This window comes from Dysidea avara, chromosome 1 (genome assembly GCF_963678975.1).
Source record: "Dysidea avara chromosome 1, odDysAvar1.4, whole genome shotgun sequence".
NCBI lineage: Eukaryota > Metazoa > Porifera > Demospongiae > Dictyoceratida > Dysideidae > Dysidea > Dysidea avara.
Window position 1 is genome coordinate 34,655,771 of NC_089272.1, and position 23,301 is coordinate 34,679,071.

Below are 23,301 nucleotides of genomic sequence, written 5' to 3' on the forward strand. Positions count from 1 at the left end.
GCTGAAAGTAAAGGATAATGACCACTTCTATTTTGAGTCAGCAATTGATGGTTATGGCACGAAAATATCAACTCTGGTGCCATTCTTTCTTTTGATGTGGTATGTAAGGGGTTCACCAGTCATAATAATGTTACAAATAAAGTAAACGAACAAGTATAAGGAAAAGGAAAAAAATAATTAAGAATTTTAAGTTAAATTTGGGATCATAGAAATAATTTAGGGAACAAGGGAGGTCACCCAAGGGTGAATCCAGACTTTTAAAAAGAGGGGTTCTACCCTAGAATTGCAACTTCAGCCTAGCTGTAAGTCGAAGACCAAAAAAAAGGTGACTATCTTCTGACAATAGCTGCCCTACATCTCTGCACCAACTACATCTCCTTATTTATAACTACATACGTAGCTTGCTGCACTGCTCCTCAGAAAAATAGTGTGACTGCTCTATTACAGTACCTCGATATTGACTGCTCTATTACAGTACCTCGATATTGACTGCTCTATTACAGCACCTCGATATTGACTGCTCTATTACAGTACCTCGATATTGACTGCACTATTACAGTACCTCGATATTGACTGCTCATATTGACTGCTCTATTAGAGTATCTTGAATTAGAGGCTCTTCCATTCATGGAACCCTTTTGAACCCCCCTGTATCTGCATCTTTTATCTACACCTGCAGATATATTAGTGGATATGTAATCCCTAATTTGGATATGGGTATAGATTGAAGTACTAGAAGTGCAGGTGTAGGGATTAAACGATCTGCAGGTGTAATTACGTTGCTATGTGCTGCTGAAGAAGTGTACATATAACAAACCACTTTAAACCACAAATTATGCATAAAAGTATCTTCTCAACTGTTTTATAGTGCATCTATCATGTTTTCTCATGCAAATTTTTTAGAGAAAGCCTTGAGGCTGCCCTTCATTTTCTTTCGCATAAGTACGGGTAATGCCCCCTTTCAACTTGAAAGATACACTATCTCTGGTAGTCTAAGAGGCCTTCAATGTTGTTTTGAAGTTGTTAATTTCAGTAGCAGGTGCGCACCCATAGCCGGGTGTGGGTGCACACCTGGTTTAATAATTTGTGCTGTATGATAAATATGTAGCATGTTAACTGTGAGGCTTACTACTGTTACCTTCAATATAGCTATTGGTTTTCAACCAAGATACAGTACATTACATATAAAAGAATACATACTTGGTGAATTATAGGCTATTCCTGGTAGTCTATGAGGCCTGCGACTTTTTTCAGTTGCTAAACACCTGCAAAACCCAAGGGTAGGATCTAAGAAAGTCACCACTCCCATATTTTAGACCGCTGAAAAGAAGCCACCTCAGAGTTTACCTGTGTGGAAGTTTAATACAGACTTTATTTTTGCTTTTTTACTTCTTACACAGGCTGCTTTTACCATTTAATGGTTTTGCTCACATGGGTACATATGGATAGGTAGATAGGTACACACATGCACTTTTTGGAAAAAATTCAACAAACCAGACATGCTCCTGGTTTAAAATCAACAGATTTGTTTTTTACTATATAACTGACTAAATAACTAATTCCTTCAATCAACCATAGCCTGACCTATGGTTAAGGCTATGGGCTTGAGTTCGTCTCTGCTAAAAACATCACTTTGGCCTAAGACATGTCTTTACACTAACTGCAGCAGCTACAACACATGCATCATGAAATTACTCTTTGTGTCCCATTTCTTTCTCCACTACCACATAAATGTTGATTCACAGTGACACATCATGGTTTCAGTGTCTTGTAGTGTAGTGTGACTTGTTTGATTGTAGAGGTGCTAACCATGAAGTGGAATGGCCACTTTGTATTTCAGTAATATTAATTTTGATTATTGGGGCACATATTCAGTCACACAATCAAGTTTGTGTTTAGTGCCATTCTTTCATTTGATGTGGTAACCAGTACATTTTTACAAATAAAGTGTGAGTAAAAATTAGAAATTTTATAGGGATCAAACAAACAAATAGCAATAAAACAAGGGAGGTCATTTACACATGTAGCTAGACTAGGGGACATTTAATCTCTACTTCAGCCATAGCTATACTATTGAGTGTTGACAGGCTGATGTATGAATTAAATGTCCACTATAGGTGTTGGTGGTGATGTCCTTCCTTGTTTCATTATTTTTATGATCCCTACCCATTGTAAACTTGCATAATACCATAATATACATATGCATACATGTAATTAATGTACTAATGATGTGACTACCTGATGACATGCCAGGACAATTTTGCATTGATCGAGATCCAGAAAGAGTTCTCTGCCACTCAATGCCCCAAACACTATCAACTTCTTCAGGACAATTTTTATCTGCAAATCATTACAAGTCATATAGATTAAACTGGTGACTATTACAACCAAGTACTAAGAATCTCAGTAAACAATTTTACATAGAACTTATTGAATGTGAAAATTCTGTACAAGGCTCACAATTTAGCATCCCTACATGTACAGGCAGATACGGATTAAAGAAACTGACTTCAAATACATGTAGCTGCATTTTGCATTAACCCACTCACTGTCATAACTGCCTTATGGAGAAATCAATTAAATACGCCTTTAGCATCACTTTCTAAGTGTTTTGTAGCTTCTGTTGAATGTTTTAGTAGCCCTTGCACTTATTCTGTAAGCATCAGTGAATGATAACAGGGACAACCAGTCCTTTACGCATGGCATATACATTGTTTTCCCAAACCAACTACTGTTGATGTTTGGCCAGCTGTGGTGGACTCATGTCTACTTTAAAAATTAGAGCAAATGATATTTCAACCATACACTACTGTACCAAAGTTTGCATGATCAGTAGAACTAATACAATTATCAAGACACACGGTAGTGTGTCGTGCGGCCCAAGAAGCCGGCGCGTAACACCCGTGAGTATATTGACAGGAAGAAAGAAAACGCAATTTTCGCACCTCCGTAGCTCTGTGCTTCCTTGATGAAACAAGACGATTTTTGCTGTGGACATGCCCCCCAACTGCAGCACTCCACATTCCAAATTTGAGCGAAATCGCTTCGCGCGTTCCCGAGATATGCGACTTCAAAAATTGGCTCAGTTTCTTCGTTTTTTTTTTCTTCTTCTTCTTCTTCTTCTTCTTCTTCTTATTTTTCTTTTTCTTGTCGCACACTTACAAAAACTGCTATAAAACTCGCACGCCATATCCGATTGCCTTGAAATTTGGCACACAGAAGGGGGATATAAAGGCGCATCTCGGTACCAACTTTGGCTGGAATACGATAAACAGGCAAAGAGTTATGAGCGATTATTCACGAAAATTAACACCAATATGTTGTCACGCCTACAGGGTAAACCGCGTATGGGAAGAAGCTGAAAATCGGTGGGTGAATAGGTTAACTATTGAACCTCAAACCTTTTGTGGTTTGAAAGAAATCGAGCTAAAAACCAGGAAGATACAACGAAAAAACCAACAGTGTGTAACAATTACGCAATCGAGATTAGCTAATAAAAAACGACTGCTTGCCACGCCTACCAGGTAAACCGCTTGGGGTAATGCTTTGAAAATCGCTGTACAGATGGAGTTATCATCTTAGAAAGGCTCTTCAATGGTGTAGAAGAATCAGACTTAAAACCACGGAGTTATAACACGAAATCCAACTTAGTGTAGCAAGTGTGAGATCGAGATACTCTAATAGAGCAGTCATCCTAATAGAGCAGTCATCCTAATAGAGCAGTCACCCGAAGAGAATTCAAGAGATCAGCTAGAAACAAGTAACCTGTATAGAGATCAGCTACAAACAAGCCACCCTGTAGAGAGATCAGCCACAAACAATTCACCCTGTAGAGAGATCAGCTAGAAGAAGTTACCTTGTAGGGAATTCATGCAACTATAGAAAGAGATAATTCAGCTAGAAGAAATCACCTTGTAGAGTTCAGCTACAAAGAAACCACAATGTAGAGAGTTCAGATACAAAGAAACCACCATGTAGAGAATTCGTTTACAAACAAGTCACCCTATAGAAAGATCAGCTAGAAGAAGTTACCTCGTAGAGAGTTCAGTTACAAAGAAACCACCATGTAGAGAATTCATTTACAAACTAGTGACCCTGTAGAGACATCAGCTAGAAGAAGTTACCTTGTAAAGAGTTCAGCTACATAGAAACCATTCTGTAAAGAGCTCAGCTACAAACAAATCACCCTGTAGAGAGATCAGCTAGAAGAAGTTACCTTGTTGATAGTTCAGCTACAAAGAAACCATCATGTAGAGAGTTCAGCTACAAACAAATCTCCCTGTAGAGAGATCAGCTAGAAGAAGTTACCTTGTAGAGAGTTCAGCTTCAAACAAATCACCCTGTAGAAAGATCAGCTACAAACAAATCTCCCTGTAGAGAGATTAGCTAGAAGTTATCTTGTAGAGAGTTCAGCTACAAAGAAACCATCATGTAGAGAGTTCAGCTACAAACAAATCTCCCTGTAGAGAGATCAGCTAGAAGAAGTTACCTTGTAGAGAGTTCAGCTTCAAACAAATCACCCTGTAGAAAGATCAGCTAGAAGAGGTCACCTTGTAGAGAGTTCAGTTACAAAAAAACCACCATGTAGAGAGCTCAGCTACAAACCAGTGACCTTGTAGAGACTTCAGCTAGAAGAAGTTACCTTGTAGATAGTTCAGCTACAAAGAAACCATTCTTTAAAGAGCTCAGCTGCAAACAAATCACCTGTAAAGAATTCAGCTACAAATAAATCACCCTGTAGAAAGATGAGCTAGAAAAAGTTACCTTGTAGAGAGTTCAGTTACAAAGAAACCACCATGTAGAGAATTCAGCTACAAACTAGTGACCCTGTAAAGACATCAGCTAGAAGAAGTTACCTTGAGAGAGTTCAGCTACAAAGAAACCATTATTTAAAGAGCTCAGCTGCAAACAAATCACCTATATAGAATTCAGCTACAAACAAATCACCATGTAGAGAGATCAGCTAGAAGAAGTTAACTTGTAGAGAGTTCAGCTACAAACAAATCACCCTGTATAGAGATCAGCTAGAAGAAGTTACCTTGTAGAGAGTTCAGCTACAAAGAAACCACCATGTAGAGAGTTCAGCTGCAAAGAAATCACCCTGTATAAAATTCTGCCACGAACAAATTGCCCTGTAGAAAGATCAGTTAGAAGAAGTTACCTTGTAGAGAGTTCAGCTACAAAGAAACCATTCTGTAAACAGCTCAGCTGCAAACAAATCACCTGTACAGAATTCAGCTACAAACAAATCACCCTGTAGAGAGATCAACTAGAAGAAATTACTTTGTAGAGAGTTCAGCTACAAAGAAACCACCATGTAGAGAGTTCAGCTGCAAACAAATCACCCTGTAGAAAATACAGCCACAAACAAATTGCCCTGTAGAAAGATCAGTTAGATGAAGTTACCTTTTAGAGAGTTCAGCTACAAAGAAACCACCCTGTAGAGAGATCAGCTAGAAGAAGTTACCTTGTAGATCGTTCAGCTACAAACAAATCACCCTGTAGAGAGATCAGCTAGAAGAAGTTACCTTGTAGAGAGTTCAGCTACAAAGAAACCACCATGTAGAGAGTTCAGCTGCAAAGAAATCACCCTGTAGAAAATTCTGCCACAAACAAATTGCCCTGTATAGAGAGATCAGTTAGAAGAAGTTACCTTTTAGAGAGTTCAGCTACAAAGAAACCATTCTGTAAAGAGCTCAGCTGCAAACAAATCACCTGTACAGAATTCAGCTACAAACAAATCACCCTGTAGAGAGATCAGCTAGAAGAAATTACCTTGTAGAGAGTGAAGCTACAAACAAATCACCCTATTGAAAAATCAGCTTGTAGAAGTCACCTTGTAGAAAGTTCAGTTACAAAGAAACCATTCTGTAAAGAGCTCAGCTGCAAACAAATCACCCTGTATGAGAGATCAGCTAGAAGAAGTTAACTTGTAGAGAGTTCAGCTACAAAGAAACTATCATTTAGAAAGTTCAGCTTCAAACAAATCACCTGTAGAGAGTTCAGCTACAAACAAATCTCCCTGTAGAGAGATCAGCTAGAAGAAGTTACCTTGTAGAGAGTGAAGCTACAAACAAATCACCCTATTGAAAAATCAGCTAGAAGAAGTCACCTTGTAGAAAGTTCAGTTACAAAGAAACCACCATGTAGAGAGTTCAGCTACAAACTAGCCACCTTGTAGAGACATCAGCTAGAAAAGTTACCTTGTAGAGAGTTCAGCTACAAAGAAACCATTCTGTAAAGAGCTCAGCTGCAAACAAATCACCTGTACAGAATTCAGCTACAAACAAATCACCCTGTAGAGAGATCAGCTAGAAGAAGTTAACTTGTAGAGAGTTCAGCTACAAAGAAACCATCATTTAGAAAGTTCAGCTTCAAACAAATCACCTGTAGAGAGTTCAGCTACAAACAAATCTCCCTGTAGAGAGATCAGCTAGAAGAAGTTACCTTGTAGAGAGTGAAGCTACAAACAAATCACCCTATTGAAAAATCAGCTAGAAGAAGTCACCTTGTAGAAAGTTCAGTTACAAAGAAACCACCATGTAGAGAGTTCAGCTACAAACTAGCCACCTTGTAGAGACATCAGCTAGAAAAGTTACCTTGTAGAGAGTTCAGCTACAAAGAAACCACCCTGTAGAGAGATCAGCTAGAAGAAGTTACCTTGTAGATCGTTCAGCTACAAACAAATCACCCTGTAGAGAGATCAGCTAGAAGAAGTTACCTTGTAGAGAGTTCAGCTACAAAGAAACCACCATGTAGAGAGTTCAGCTGCAAAGAAATCACCCTGTAGAAAATTCTGCCACAAACAAATTGCCCTGTATAGAGAGATCAGTTAGAAGAAGTTACCTTTTAGAGAGTTCAGCTACAAAGAAACCATTCTGTAAAGAGCTCAGCTGCAAACAAATCACCTGTACAGAATTCAGCTACAAACAAATCACCCTGTAGAGAGATCAGCTAGAAGAAATTACCTTGTAGATAGTTCAGCTACAAACAAATCACGCTGTAGAAAGATCAGTTAGAAGAAGTTACTTTGTAGAGAGTTCAGCTACAAAGAAACCATTCTGTAAAGAGCTCAGCTGCAAACAAATCACCTGTACAGAATTCAGCTACAAACAAATCACCCTGTAGAGAGATCAGCTAGAAGAAATTACATTGTAGATAGTTCAGCTACAAACAAATCACGCTGTAGAAAGATCAGTTAGAAGAAGTTACTTTGTAGAGAGTTCAGCTACAAAGAAACCATTCTGTAAAGAGCTCAGCTGCAAACAAATCACCTGTACAGAATTCAGCTACAAACAAATCACCCTGTAGAGAGATCAGCTAGAAGAAATTACATTGTAGATAGTTCAGCTACAAACAAATCACGCTGTAGAAAGATCAGTTAGAAGAAGTTACTTTGTAGAGAGTTCAGCTACAAAGAAACCATTTTGTAAAGAGCTCAGCTGCAAACAAATCACCTGTACAGAATTCAGCTACGAACAAATCACCCTGTAGAGAGATCAGCTAGAAGAAGTTACCTTGTAGATAGTTCAGCTACAAACAAATCTCCCTGTAGAGAGATCAGCTAGAAGAAATTATCTTGTAGAGAGTTCAGCTACAAAGAAATCATCATGTGGAGAGTTCAGCTGCAAAGAAATCACCACTGCCCAAATTTCAAGGCAATAGCTCTTTCCATTCTGAAGTTATCAATTGTCAAAGTTGGCAAATTGGATGTGTATGGAAGGCCCCTTTTCGCAAATCCGGTCCCATATGTATTATATATATAATTTGTACATTTACTGATAAAATATTTAAAGTACATCTACTTCATCTTTTCTTCTTCCTGTAGTAAAGAAAAAAAACATAGGTTAAAAAAGTCCCAAAGCTGGCCATAGGCCGGCTTTGGGGTATACAAATACAAAAAGAAATGAAATCTAATCCAAAACAGCCAAGCTGTAAAAACAGTGTGCGGCCCTCAGAAAGGCTATGGTGAAAAAAGATGTGAAATCCAAGGTGGCGGCCAAGAAATGGCTGTGATGGTAGGTTAATGGTAAAAATTTTAATAACGACAATTCAGGTGAATTTTTGTGCCGCTTCACAAAATTTACCTGAATTGTCATTATTAAAATTTTTACCATTAACCTACCATCACAGCCATTTCTTGGCCGCCACCTTGGATTTCACATCTTTTTTCACCATAGCCTTTCTGAGGGCCGCACACTGTTTTTACAGCTTGGCTGTTTTGGATTAGATAGTATGTATGTGCATGTATAATTACATTACAAGCCATTGTGCAATCAAGACACTGTAGCATATTTTGTGGTCAAGGGAAGCTGATGTAAGTACTCAACGTTAGGGACCCGCCAATTATGCTCATTATTTTACCTATTATGCTATGATGCACTGCTCAAAATTTTGCCTATTATCCTTAAATTAATGCTCAATATTTATACCTCAGTTTCCATATTTTTCTAGTAAATTTGCACTTTCTGGGAAAACAGTAAGTTGCTGAAGCACACACTCTAAATCCTTGCTTGTCAAAATGCATGTCACAGAAAAAGATCAATATACTGTAATAGAACAGTCAGCTACCTGATTATTGTCTTAACTGTTCTATTAGAGTATATCGATCTTTTTCTGTGATATGTATTTTGATAAGCAAGAATTTACAGTAATGCACACATGTTCTGCCTACTATGCTAGCAATATGTTCAGTGCTTTCAGGCACCTATTATGCTCATTATTATCCCAGCATAATCGGCGGGTCCCTATTCACCATACAAGTATGTATAGATCTAAAAAAACGTACATTTAATGCAATCACACAATGGCTTGTTTACACTGAAATTGAAATGCCTACACCTTTGATAGGTGAATTCACAAACCAAAGTTGGATGAATCGACAAGGAAGCTTTACAATCACCACCATGAAACACATCAGTTCTGTGCATGTGGACACTAACTTTATATAAATGTACATTATGTTTGCCACATGTATATATTGTAACAATAAACATGAACCTGCGTAAGAGAAGTGACATTGTACGTTACATTATCATACACTACAATAGTAGTGTATAGTAAGGACCACAAAGGAGTGGGCGTGGCCCACAAAATAAAATCACCCAAAAAACAACCTCAATTTTCCCTAACGACGATGAGGCAATATTGGTCGGGTAAAACTAAGCCCAAACAAGCTTTCAGATTGACCCAAAACGCTTTCAACAAGTTGTACGGAATTTTAAAAATAATTTATTTAACAGAGTTTTCTAGTGACTGACTGACTGAGTAACCGACTAATGCCTTCAGACAGACGTAAGTCGATAACGGCTAAGGCTACGGGCTTGATTTTTTCACTGTTCAGCGTCGCTTCGGCCCAACTGGTGCCTTTTGGCATACTGCAGTACGTACAATGCATTCTTCATGGACTTACCAGTGTCCTCCTTTGTGTCCCATTCATCTTTGACAGCAAAAAGTGTCAATTTGGTGGTAGCACATGATGGCTTCCCTTCGTAATGGAAATCGTCTGTAGTGGCTATTTTGATTGCAGAGGTGCTTTTTGAACGGTTCTTGATTCGTACTGCTGTGTAACGGGTTGAACATAGCAGACAATGAAGCGTAATGGATACTACACTTTTCAGATGATAATTAATATAACTGGGGTCCGCAGCACAATATGTATGGATTGCAGGGGTGCTTTTCGAACAGTTCTTGATCTGAAATGCTGTGTAACGGGTTGAACATAGCTGCCAACAAAGCATAATGGACACTTCACTTTTCAGACAACAATTGATATAGCTGGGGCACGCGGCACCATTTCAGATTCGGTATGCATGGGTTCACCAGTCATAATAATTATTTACAAAAAGTTAACAAACAAGTACACAGAACAATTTGGAGTTATCAACTACAGTAGGGACCATAGCACATTGATAAAAAGTACTGAAGCAAGTTGGAGTAGTGCACGATATTAGATCGCAGTAAAACAATAAGAAGTGTTATATCCCCACTGTGCTCAAGATACCATAATGGAAATGCACATTAGGGATATAACACTTCTTATTGTTTTACTGTGATCTAATATCGTGCACTACTTCAACTTGTTTCAGTACTTTTTATCAATGTGCTATGGTTCCTACTCTAGTTGAAAATTCCAAATTTTTCTGTGTACTTGTTAATATGTAAGTGGCATAAATGATCTAGGTTATAGCTATTACCTTCAACATTTATTGTTGTGTTTCCAACAACAACTCCCAGACTGTTTGTGGCTACACACTCATAGAATCCTGCATCACTCCATGCCACAGAATCAACTGTCAATGTCTCAATGACAATTTTATCAATCAACTGCATGTGTACAAAATCCCTATTGTATACTGTTCCATTTATTCTCCACTTTACTGCAGGTGTAGGAAAACCACTAGCATTACATATCAGAGTGAGCTGTGATTCTATAGCAACTAGCTGGGAAGCAGATAATCCTATAATGCTTGGGGCACCTATAAAATTAACATGACACTAATCTAATAAATTATACATACACTATGAAGATTTATACTAGACAATTACCTTGAAACCACAAACAGGTTTAGTTTTAAATGGAGCGATATTTACCAGGCAGGCTTTGTATTGGAGTTCTAGATAACTTGGAGCTATGCTGACACTCCCTAATGGATGATATACACAGATAAAGCTTGCAATGGGTAGTTTTACAAAGCCACCAATGCATGTCACTGCTTCTTACAATCTATACTCTTATTTTCATCCACTTACTGTCATCACACACCCTAAACAAGGCAGCTCTGTACGCCAGCCTTGTTTACTTTGATAAATGCTACAGATTTGAAATTATATCCTGGTTGTTACATTTTAGTACTGCTCCTGTGTGATTTGTTACTTCTGTATGTACTGCAGCAAATTAAATCTAGTCATGTGTTTGCTTATGCGAACCATGTAGTTGGTTTACATATTATTCTTTACACTGCTACCATGAAAATACATAGTACAGGAAGTAATAGGATGGATACACACACACACACGTGTACTTTTAAATGCATAGGAACAGACACATACAGCACAGCATACCAGACAAAACATCTAGAGTAATTGTTTGGTTAATTGGTGCTATGAAGTTCCCTGGCACAAAGCAAGTATACTCTCCACTGTCATCATATTCTACACTATCAATAGTTAAAGTACGTTGAAGATCAAGTGGGGAAAAGGTAACATCATCTCTTTCAATTTCTGCATCATTAAACTTCCATTCTATAGGTAAATAGCCAGGTGTAGGTGTACATTCTAACATAACTTGTTGTCCTTGCAATACCACAACGATATGAGATAATGTTTCAACTGTGATGCCTGTATAAGACATAATAGATTGCAGTATAATACACAGTTTTATTAATGTACAGTACGGTCATATTATGAGGTATCACAATTGATATAAATAATATTGATGTTTCTAATACACATACGTGCAAACATAACATGTACCTGAAGGCTCAATTTGAGTATTTCCTCGTTGTGAGCATATATCTCTGTTATGCATATTATAAGTGTCTCGACATTGATACAGCTAAAATTAACAACATTCATATAATACGAACGGTCCTTTTAAATATAATAAATTATAACAGTCTGTTTATTACAGTATGAATACATGCATGCCATTCATACCATTCAATAAATTGTGCATAGAACTCCTACTTTGGAAAGAAAAGTACAATCACTGAATTTGAAAGCAAATGTATGTATGAACATATGAACGAACGAACGAACGTACGTACATATGTATATTACCTACATATGTAACTATCAAAACATTCGGTTCTAACAGTTACATTTCATAGGTGACCATGGTTCTTGTAAATGTAACTAGGAGTATGCATTTCCACTTATACATTACTTTTTGAAATTAAAATTCTATACAGGCTGATGAAGACACTTTAGGATAATCCCAGGGTGTCTAAAACAAAAGTGGTTCAGTGTCCTCAAAAGTTCTTAATCTCAGGCTTCAACACAGTATAAAGGACATTGGATACTGCACAATATCAAAGCTACCACTACATTTTATCCTCTGGGCTATTAACATCTACAAAATCGTTCTTACTATGCTGGCATAATGCTTGATGCTTCTGCTAACCTTTTATGCTCCAAATTATGCTGCCATAATTAACACAAACCTAACGTGTGATGCTATATACTAAGATAAAGAAAGATGGATAACTGTATTTATGACTGTCAATTTTTCACACAAATTAAGCACATGACCGCACTCCTTAGTGGTTTATTGTGGGGGTCAGCTTTACCTAAGATTCCGTTGTTGCAAATAGCAAGATTGAAACATCCTAATATAACACTTAGTGCATCCTAATACAACAGTCAAGTATAATTTATAATTGTGATTTTCAATCCAGCTTCATACATGGATGGTAGGACATGGACACATCAACACTTTTACATACTTCTAACAACTTATAACAGCATAGGGAGTCACGGAAGAAACAATGAGGGCTAACTGGTATACCTGTACGATTTACCACAGGAATGAGTCTTTAAACCAACTACTGAAGGAATCATAATGATTGTTTTCTGTATTACAGTAGAGCTTCAGTTATCCGACTCTCATTTATCCATGTACCCTAGTTGTCCAAAATTGGAAATGACTGTTCTATTAAAGTATTCTGAGTACAGCTGTATAGCTCTGTATAATACAAATGCATGGTCTTCAGTTATGCAAACAATTCACTTATCTGAACAATTTTCCCATTACCTGAGTGAGAACATTGAGGTTGAGATAACCAGGGTCCACTGTATACAATTTTTACTTACATACAGTAATGTCATTCCCTTCCAGTTAATAAGAAGATAGTCTAACCTGCTCACAACTTTCATCTATACAGTCCAATTGAACATCAGGCTGGCCATTGTTATCAGAATCTAGTCCACACCGTGCCCCATTACCAGCATACATTGGCCTTGTACACTATTAATTTAGATTAAATGTGTTCTACACTATATACGCATACTGCACACAGTACATTATGATTATACAGTACATTCAAGAAAGCAAAAATTTTTATATGTACAATGTGCGCAAATGCATAAGTCTGTGATTTACTTATTATGCTTTCGTGTAATATTTTCAAACTGATCACACGTTCAAACAGCATACTAAATACTTGTAAGTAATCTAGTGTTTTCTGTTGTATTTGATTAAGGGAGTAGTGATAATCACATAATACATTCATTGCATAAGGATGCAGATATGCCAAGATCATTTCTACTGTACTGCATACATACATGTCTAATGGCACTATGTAAGCAACACAAAACCATTTACCTGATAACTGCCATCAAACTGTAAGGTACATGGAGTTATACTTGGTCCAATACAGACATAATTCATTGCATTATTCATAAAATTAGCACAAGGACAGTGACCTGTGTGATTAATACACATGAGAATTATGATACCATGATCATCAGGACACAGCTACAAAACTAAGTCTTACACTGATGCAAACCAACAGAATGTTTGACCAAGGATTATTCACATTGATCAGTAGTCATATTAATACATTGTAGATACAGTGAAATGTTATTAACTACAAGACCCAAACTTTAGTGGCCTTATTAATAAGGTGGTCCTGCTATTAAAAACCACAATTTAATGCGATTACAAGAAGAATTGATGTTACTGTACAAATGAGGTTTTCTCATAAGAAAAAAAAACAGACAGCCAGTTATTGCAACCGTATGTTTATTGGCATCATTTGTCTATAGTACATACAAGTTGAGCTGGATCCTGTAAAAATGAAAAGTAGTTTTTTCTCAAGAGAATTAACATTTCAGACAACCAGATGATTAGTGGTAACAGTAAAAGTGTCAACAACAGACATATACGGTTTGGATCCAGTACAAGTTTGGGAAAAGGTTGTAGTGATACCACACTATTGTGGCTTCCCCATATGAATATGAAGTGTATGTGGAAGTTTGATTGACCATAAATATTGTGTTAAGCATTTGAACAAAAATATTTTGAAATATTTTTAGCAGGTCAATTGCTAGGTTTGAGTACATTATGCTTTTTAAATTAATTACCTATTATTCTTTCTGGAAGTTCTTTTTTATTCACCTATTACTCCCAAAATTATTCCCAAATATTCCTGGAGTAATTCCTGGAATTGTAAAAGTCAAATGGATATTCTTCTGCAGCTGAAAATACAAGCATAAAAACTATGCCCAAACATCAAGATACTCTAATAGAGCAGACACAGTCTGACTGTTCTATTAGGGTTAGTGACTGCTCTATTAGAGTATCTCGATCTTTTTGCCCGATTTTGTGCTAGCAATGATTGTGGATGCTCCTTTACAATTGTTCTGCGATACTACATGAAAAATGTGTGAATTCTAACTAATCATTCCGGAAGATCACCCTATTATTCCGGAATTATTCCTGATACTTTTTACCACTGATTATTCCAAAACTTATCCCGGCATTGATAACGTACGCATGCCTATCAATTGCAAGCAGTACTACAAATGAGCCAAATTTCAAGATCATTTGTAATTGCATCCATGAGTTATTAAATGCTTTTTTGAGGATCCAGCTCAACATGTACATAGTACATACTATGTGACCCGGCCTGCAAAGGCACGTGGGCACAAACTACACCTTGTCACACAACGCGTCATATCTCCGTCCTGGAATAGAATATAAGCATTCTATAACTTGTATTATATGGCCAATTAAATGAGTAATATGTGCTGAACATTTCATGGGCATAGCTTAATAGTATCAAATTTTATGAGCCATGAAAGTGTGAAAACATATGCACATTTTATGTACCCACATGCCCTGCTTTTGCAGGCCCAGTCACCTAAAATGATTGTAAGTCTTCACTGGAATGATGTATGAACTTCTGGTTTAAACTATTCAATAGAGCAGTCACTTGTCTCTTAACACACCAAATTTTAATTATTTCACGAAAGTAATTGTCGTGTTATAAGTGAAATTGCAAAGCATATTGTGCATCAATTATCGACATGTGATACAGTGATTGATCAATTATCGCCAAATTTGTGAGTAACTTTCTGGTGCCCTGTTGGTTCACTGTGAAATTTCTGTGGGATATACGGTCCTTGTATAACTCTTGTTTCACAGAAAAGATGAGGTCAGTCATTTAAGAGATATTCAGGTTAGATGCATACTGGTTTCCAATACAAAATTATTTTACTTAGCTTCATATAATTACAAGTACACAGACAATTTTGAAATTTTCAACTAGAGTAGGGACCATAGCACATCTAGTGCGGATATAACACTTCTTATTGTTATACTGTGATTTAGTATCGTGCATTACTCCAGCTTGTTTCAGTACTATTTATCGATGTGCTATGATCCCTACTCTAGTTGAAAATTCCAAATTTTTTCTGTGTACTTGTTTGTTAACTTTTTTTGGAAGTATTATTATTATTATGACTGGTGAACCCATGCATACCACATCTGAAATAACGCGTGCGCCCCAGCTATATCATTTATCGTCTGAAAAGTGAAGTATCCATTACACTTCATTATCAGTTATGTTCAACCCATTACACAGCATTTTGGATCTAGAAAAGCACTTCTGCAATCCATGCATACTGAAAAAAATGGTGCCGTGTGCCCCAGTTATATAAATTATTATCTGAAAAGTGAAGTATCCATTACGCTTTGTTGTCAGCTGTGTTCAGCCCATTATACACAGCAGTACGAATCAAGAACTCTTCGAAAAGCACCTCTGCAATCAAAACAGCCACTATGAAAAATACGGACAATTTCTGTTACGAAGGGAAGCCATCACGTGCTATCGCCAAATCAACACTTTTGCTGTCAGCAAAGATGAATGGGACACAAAGGGGGACACTGGTAAGTCCGTGAAGAATGCATTGTACATACTGTGATATGCCAAAGGCACCTCTCGGGCCAAAGCGATGTCGAAGAGTGAAAAAATCAAGCCCATAGTCTTAGCTGTTATTGAGTTACACTTGTCTGAAGGAATCAGTCAGTCAGACAGGCAGTCAGTCAGTCAGAAAATTCCTTCAATAAATTATTTTTAAAATTCCATAGCAACTTGTTGAAAGCGTTTCGGGTTGATCTGAAAGCTTGTTTGGGCTTAGTTTTACGTAACCAATACTGCCTCATCATTGTCAGGGAAAATTGAGGCTGGTTTTTGGGTGATGTTATTTCGTGGGCCACACCTACTCCTTTGTGGTCCCTACTATACAGTACTATCATACTGTATGATTCCATAGTCTGTATAATGTAGGCATATGGCAATTGTCATGCTAGCAAAATTGAGGTACACATACCGGTATTAGGCTGGTGAAGACGCTGAGCATATTGCAGTGTGCAGTTTTTGGCAAATTGTAAAACAATTTGTATACTTTGCATGAGAGATGAAGAGATACTCTAATCTAATCCAAAACAGCCAAGCTGTAAAAAAGTGTGCGGCCCTCAAAAAGGCTATGGTGAAAAAAGATGTGAAATCCAAGGTGGCGGCCAAGAAATGGCTGTGATGGTAGGTTAATGGTAAAAATTTTAATAACAACAATTCAGGTGAATTTTGGTGCCGCTTGGTCAATTGGCACAAAATTCACCTGAATTGTCGTTATTAAAATTTTTACCATTAACCTACCATCACAGCCATTTCTTGGCCGCCACCTTGGATTTCACATCTTTTTTCACCATAGCCTTTTTGAGGGCCGCACACTTTTTTTACAGCTTGGCTGTTTTGGATTAGATTTCACTTCTTTTTGTATTTGTATACCCCAAAGCCGGCCTATGGCCTGCTTTGGGACTTTTTAAACCTATCTTTTTTTCTTTACCACAGGAAGAAGAAAAGATGAAGCAGATGTACCTTAAATTTTATCAGTAAATGTACAAATTATATATATAATACATATATTTATTACAGAACTGTCCATGGTGGTTTCTTTGTAACTGAACACTCTTCAAGGTAACTTCTTCTAGCTGTTCTCTCTACAGGGTGATTTATTTGTAGCTGGATTCTGTACAGGTGATTTTTTTTGCTGCTGAGCTCTTTACATAATGGTTTCTTTGTAGCTGAACTCTCTACAAGGTAATTTCTTCTAGCTGAACTCTCTACATGGTGGTTTCTTTGTAGCTGAACTCTCTACAAGATAACTTCTTCTAACTGATCTTTCTACAGGGCAATTTGTTTGTGGCAGAATTTTCTACAGGGTGATTTCTTTGCAGCTGAACTCTCTACATGGTGGTTTCTTTTTACTGTAGCTGAACTCTCTACAAGGTAACTTCTTCTAGCTGATCTCTCTACAGGGTGATTTGTTTGTAGCTGAATTCTATACAGGTGATTTGTTTGCAGCTGAGCTCTTTACAGAATGGTTTCTTTGTAGCTGAACTCTCTACAAGGTAACTTCTTCTAACTGAACTCTCTACAGGGAGATTTGTTTGCAGCTGAACTCTCTTCATGATGGTTTCTTTGTAGCTGAACTCTCTACAAGGTAACTTCTTCTAGCTGAACTCCCTACATGGTGGTTTCTTTGTAGCTGAACTCTCTACAAGGTGACTTCTTCTAGCTGATCTTTCTACAGGGTGATTTGTTTGTAGCTGATTTTTCTACAGGGTGATTTGTTTGCAGCTGAACTCTCTATATGGTGGTTTCTTTGTAGCTGAACTCTCTACAAGGTGACTTCTTCTAGCTGATCTCTCTACAGGGTGATTTGTTTGTAGCTAAACTCTCTTCATGATGGTTTCTTTGTAGCTGAACTCTCTACAAGGTAACTTCTTCTAACTGAACTCTCTACAGAGAGATTTGTTTACAGCTGAATTCTCTTCATGATGGTTTCTTTGTAGCTGAACTCTCTACAAGGTAACTTCTTCTAGCTGATCTCTCTACAGGGTGATTTGTTTGTAGCTGAACTATCTACAAGATAATTTCTTCTAGCTGATCTCTCTACAGGGTAATTTGTTTGTAGCTGAATTCTATACAGGTGATTTGTTTGCAGCTGAGCTCTTTACAGAATGTTTTCTTTGTAGCTGAACTCTCTACAAGGTAACTTCTTCTAACTAAACTCTCTACAGGGAGATTTGGTTGCAGCTGAACTCTCTTCATGATGGTTTCTTTGTAGCTGAACTCTCTACAAGGTAACTTCTTCTAGCTGAACTCCCTACATGGTGGTTTCTTTGTAGCTGAACTCTCTACAAGGTGACTTCTTCTAGCTGATCTTTCTACAGGGTGATTTGTTTGTAGCTGATTTTTCTACAGGGTGATTTGTTTGCAGCTGAACTCTCTATATGGTGGTTTTTTGTAGCTGAACTCTCTACAAGGTGACTTCTTCTAGCTGATCTCTCTACAGGGTGATTTGTTTGTAGCTAAACTCTCTTCATGATGGTTTCTTTGTAGCTGAACTCTCTACAAGGTAACTTCTTCTAACTGAACTCTCTACAGGGAGATTTGTTTGCAGCTGAACTCTCTTCATGATGGTTTCTTTGTAGCTGAACTCTCTACAAGGTAACTTCTTTTAGCTGAACTCCCTACATAGTGGTTTCTTTGTAGCTGAACTCTCTACAGTTGATTTGTTTGCAGCTGAACTCTCCACATGATGCTTTCTTTAAATTTGTAGCTGAACTCTCTACAAGGTAACTTCTTCTAGCTGATCTCTCTACAGGGTGATTTGTTTGTAGCTGAACTATCTACAAGATAATTTCTTCTAGCTGATCTCTCTACAGGGTAATTTGTTTGTAGCTGAATTCTATACAGGTGATTTGTTTGCAGCTGAGCTCTTTACAGAATGTTTTCTTTGTAGCTGAACTCTCTACAAGGTAACTTCTTCTAACTAAACTCTCTACAGGGAGATTTGGTTGCAGCTGAACTCTCTTCATGATGGTTTCTTTGTAGCTGAACTCTCTACAAGGTAACTTCTTCTAGCTGAACTCCCTACATGGTGGTTTCTTTGTAGCTGAACTCTCTACAAGGTGACTTCTTCTAGCTGATCTCTCTACAGGGTAATTTGTTTGTAGCTGAATTCTGTACAGGTGATTTGTTTGCAGCTGAGCTCTTTACAGAATGTTTTCTTTGTAGCTGAACTCTCTACAAGGTAACTTCTTCTAACTAAACTCTCTACAGGGAGATTTGGTTGCAGCTGAACTCTCTTCATGATGGTTTCTTTGTAGCTGAACTCTCTACTAGGTAACTTCTTCTAGCTGAACTCCCTACATGGTGGTTTCTTTGTAGCTGAACTCTCTACAAGGTGACTTCTTCTAGCTGATCTTTCTACAGGGTGATTTGTTTGTAGCTGAATTCTGTACAGGTGATTTGTTTGCAGCTGAGCTCTCTACAAGGTAGTTTCTTATAGCTTATGTCTCCACAAGGTCACTAGTTTGTAGCTGAACTTTCTACATGGTGGTTTCTTTATAACTGAACTCTCTACAAGGTAACTTCTTCTAGCTGATCTTTCTACAGGGTGATTTGTTTGTGGCTGAACTCTCTACAAGGAAACTTCTTCTATAGCTGATCTCTCTACAGGGAGATTGGTTTGTAGCTGAACTCTCTACAGGTGATTTGTTTGCAGCTGAACTCTCCACATGATGTTTTCTTTGTAGCTGAACTCTCTACAAGGTAACTTCTTCTAGCTGATCTCTCTACAGGGTGATTTGTTTGTAGCTGAATTCTGTACAGGTGATCTGTTTGCAGCTGAGCTCTTTACAGAATGGTTTCTATGTATCTGAACTCTTTACAAGGTAATTTCTTCTAGCTGATGTCTCTACAGGGTCACTAGTTTGTAAATGAATTCTCTACATGGTGGTTTCTTTGTAACTGAACTCTCTACGAGGTAACTTCTTCTAGCTGATCTTTCTATAGGGTGACTTGTTTGTAGTGGAATTCTGTACAGGTGATTTTTTTTGCAGCTGAGCTCTTTACAGAATGGTTTCTTTGTAGCTGAACTCTTTACAAGGTAACTTCTTCTAGCTGATGTCTCTACAGGGTCACTAGTTTGTAAACGAATTCTCTACATGGTGGTTTCTTTGTAACTGAACTCTCTACAAGGAAACTTCTCCTAGCTGATTTCTCTACAGGGAGATTTCTTTGTAGCTGAACTCTCTACAGGTGATATGTTTGCAGCTGAACTCTCTACATGATGGTTTCTTTGTAGCTGAACTCTCTACAAGTTAACTTCTTCTATCTGATCTCTTTACAGGGTGATTTATTTGTAGCTGAACTCTCTACATTGTGGTTTCTTTGTAGCTGAACTCTACAAGGTGATTTCTTCTAGCTGAATTATCTCTTTCTATAGTTGCATGAATTCCCTACAAGGTAACTTCTTCTAGCTGATCTCTCTACAGGGTGAATTGTTTGTGGCTGATCTCTCTACAGGGTGACTTGTTTGTAGCTGATCTCTATACAGGTTACTTGTTTCTAACTAATCTCTTGAATTCTCTTCAGGGTGACTGCTCTATTAGGATGACTGCTCTATTAGGATGACTGCTCTATTAGGATGACTGCTCTATTAGGATGACTGCTCTATTAGAGTATCTCGATCTCGCACTTGCTACACCAAGTTGGATTTCGTGTTATAACTCCGTGGCTTTAAGTCTGATTCTTCTACACCATTGAAGAGCCTTTCTAAGATGATAACTCCATCTGTACAGCGATTTTCAAAGCATTACCCCAAGTGGTTTTTCTGGTAGGCGTGACAAGTAGTCGTTTTTTATTAGCTAATCTCGATTGCATAATTGTTACACACTGTTGGTTTTTTCGTTGTATCTTCCTGGTTTTTAGCTCGATTTCTTTCAAACCACAAAAGGTTTGAGGTTCAATAGTTAACCTATTCACCCACCGATTTTCAGCTTCTTCCCATACGCGGTTTACCCTGTAAGCGTGACAACATATTGGTGTTATTTTTCGTGAATAATCACTCATAACTCTTTGCCTGTTTATCGTATTCCAGCCAAAGTTGGTGCAGAGATGCGCCTTTATACCCCCCTTCTGTGTGCCAAATTTCAAGGCGATCGGATATGGCGTTCGCATTTTATAGCAGTTTTTGTAAGTGTGCGAAAAGAGGAAGAAAAATAAGAAGAATAAAAACAAAGAAACTAAGCCAATTTTTGAAGTCGCATATCTCGGGAACGCTTGAAGCGATTTCGCTCAAAGTTGGAATGTGGAGTGCTGAAGGTGGAGGGAGTGTCCACAGCAAAAATCGTCTTGTTTCATCAAGGCAGCACAGAGCTACGGAGGTGCGAAAATTGCGTTTTCTTTCTTCCTGTCAATATACTCACGGGTGTTACGCGCCGGCTTCTTGGGCCGCACGACACACTACCGTGTGTCTTGATATGGCTGAAAGTAGATATGCATGTAAAGAAACATCCATTAATAATAACTTGTTGTCAATTTGCACAAGCTCTGCAGTGTCACATTTAGCTACATACTTCATGGTTGGCCAGTCACTTTATTGAGAGAATGTTAGCTTTACTACTTTGAAGTCACAACATGTGGCTGCATGGCCATTAAGTTAAGTATGGTTTCACTAACACTGTTAATAAAGTTAACAGACAAGGAAGCCTGTGTATAGTTATGATTAGAAGCCACAATCGATAATATATAATACCATGTACACATTGATTATGTGATTGCTACTCCTGGTAGTAAGACAGGAGGTAGGACAAGCCCACGTGAACTGATATGCATTACGCAATGTACTAAGTGGTGTTCTAATTAAAGTATTTTCACGTGAGCCAATGGTCACTGTACAAAATATCGATGAAGAAGTTAGATAAGGTTCATAGATATCTACCGTGTTTGTACTGTACATTTTGTGAAGAATAACCAAACCGTTACGAAGAAATCGGCATTCCAAAATGAGGACATGTGGTGGCCACCAATTTGCCACGAACAGTCTTCGCATTTATCTAACAACCAGAAACAATCATCTATGGTGGATATATCCTTATACAAAGGTAGAACAACCCATTTATTTAGAGTATATTTTAGTAGTGCTAAGGACCTAAGTAATTCCATTACCAATTCAAGTTGGCTTGTTCTACCCCACTGGTAACAAGAATTGTTTATTCTGAATCCTGTCACAGAGATTGAATCTGCTGTAAACATGCCAAAACATAATTTATACACTTACATGATGGGTGAAATCCATTTACTGTAATTTCTTGATTTCCAAATAATGCATTGCTCCTAATATCACTTATAATGTTTTCAGAAACACTGATATTATTAAGATCCACAAATACCACAACGATAGTAGATGATGATAAGCTATAACTTTCATGTTTTACCCTTGAAATGTCATAATTGAGCCTTTCTATTGACTGGATCACCTAATCAATAAAAATTGCAATTGACATATTATAATATTACACGTACAAACAGACATAATTATAATTCTAAAAAGACAGTAATACTTGCCTACCCTTTTACAATATACATCCACCATTTCTCAGCCAGTTACAAAACAGCAACAGTATGTACCACTCAAATGCAACGTCATCTTGTGAGAGTGCGGGTGATTAAAAAACGTGCTAATTAAAGGGTGTAGCACCCATTTCACCCGCAAGTATTCATCCCAAGTGAAATAGTGATAAATACTTGTGATCAAAATGGGTGCCAAGCCTTTTAATTAGCAAGTTTTTTAATCACTCGCACACTCGCAAGACAATGTTGCAATTGAACAGTATGTACTGTAGATGCCCCAAAGAAGTGGATAATGCAAACTTTCAGAACAAATACATACTATGTATGTATGCATTTTTGAAAGTCGATAATATATTATCTACTCCTTTGGGCATGCCTGCTGTCAACTGTGACTGAACCTGCAAGAACCCCACATGTTAGTGCATTCTTCACATTACATTTTCTTTATCTAGATAACCAAAGGAATGGTCAACCAAAGTTTTAACTCCAGAAGCTAAGAAATTTTGAAGTTACAGAGCTACAAAGTGGCAGCAATAGAAAAATTGATTGTACTTGACAGTACTACAGGAGCTTATAGTTATAAATAGTCATAACTTACGAATGTAGCGCTCTACCAAGGTGCAACTTACTGGTCCAGTTCTCCATGAACAGGTGAATCTATTGTTGGGTAAGTTTTATTTACCAGGCCTTTCCTACGACCAGGGCAATAGCAAAAATTTGAGAAAAACTACAGAGAGCTGCTGGTCCAATGCAAGGCATATTAATGCTCATATCTTCCGTTTCTTTGAGAGTAATGAAACAAAATAAAGATTGTCGAACCCCTTCTTTATTGAAGATGCAACCAAGGGTTTTGCCACTAGCACCTTCTTTC

The 23,301-nt window shown here is 37.6% G+C and overlaps 1 protein-coding gene and 1 long non-coding RNA gene across 5 annotated transcripts in view; one reads left to right on the forward strand and one right to left on the reverse strand.

The window, feature by feature from the left end:
- The window catches only part of LOC136263117 (uncharacterized), a 206,026-nt gene that overhangs the window by 171,080 nt on the left and 11,645 nt on the right, over positions 1-23,301 (forward strand). The window lies entirely within an intron of this gene.
- LOC136263035 (adhesion G protein-coupled receptor L4-like) overlaps positions 1-23,301 on the reverse strand; it is a 71,236-nt gene that overhangs the window by 37,151 nt on the left and 10,784 nt on the right. For 2 of the 3 annotated variants that reach the window (XM_066057487.1, XM_066057495.1), the window contains exons 4-10: positions 22,138-22,336; positions 13,325-13,425; positions 12,860-12,967; positions 11,476-11,557; positions 11,065-11,340; positions 10,197-10,478; positions 2,239-2,340 (exon numbers count right to left, since the gene is read on the reverse strand). In XM_066057487.1, the coding sequence (XP_065913559.1) occupies positions 2,239-2,340; positions 10,197-10,478; positions 11,065-11,340; positions 11,476-11,557; positions 12,860-12,967; positions 13,325-13,425; positions 22,138-22,336 (1,150 nt within the window). Of the gene's footprint in view, positions 1-2,238; positions 2,341-10,196; positions 10,479-11,064; positions 11,341-11,475; positions 11,558-12,508; positions 12,528-12,859; positions 12,968-13,324; positions 13,426-22,137; positions 22,337-23,301 lie in introns of those variants that run through there. The other variant, XM_066057502.1, reaches the window with a different exon arrangement.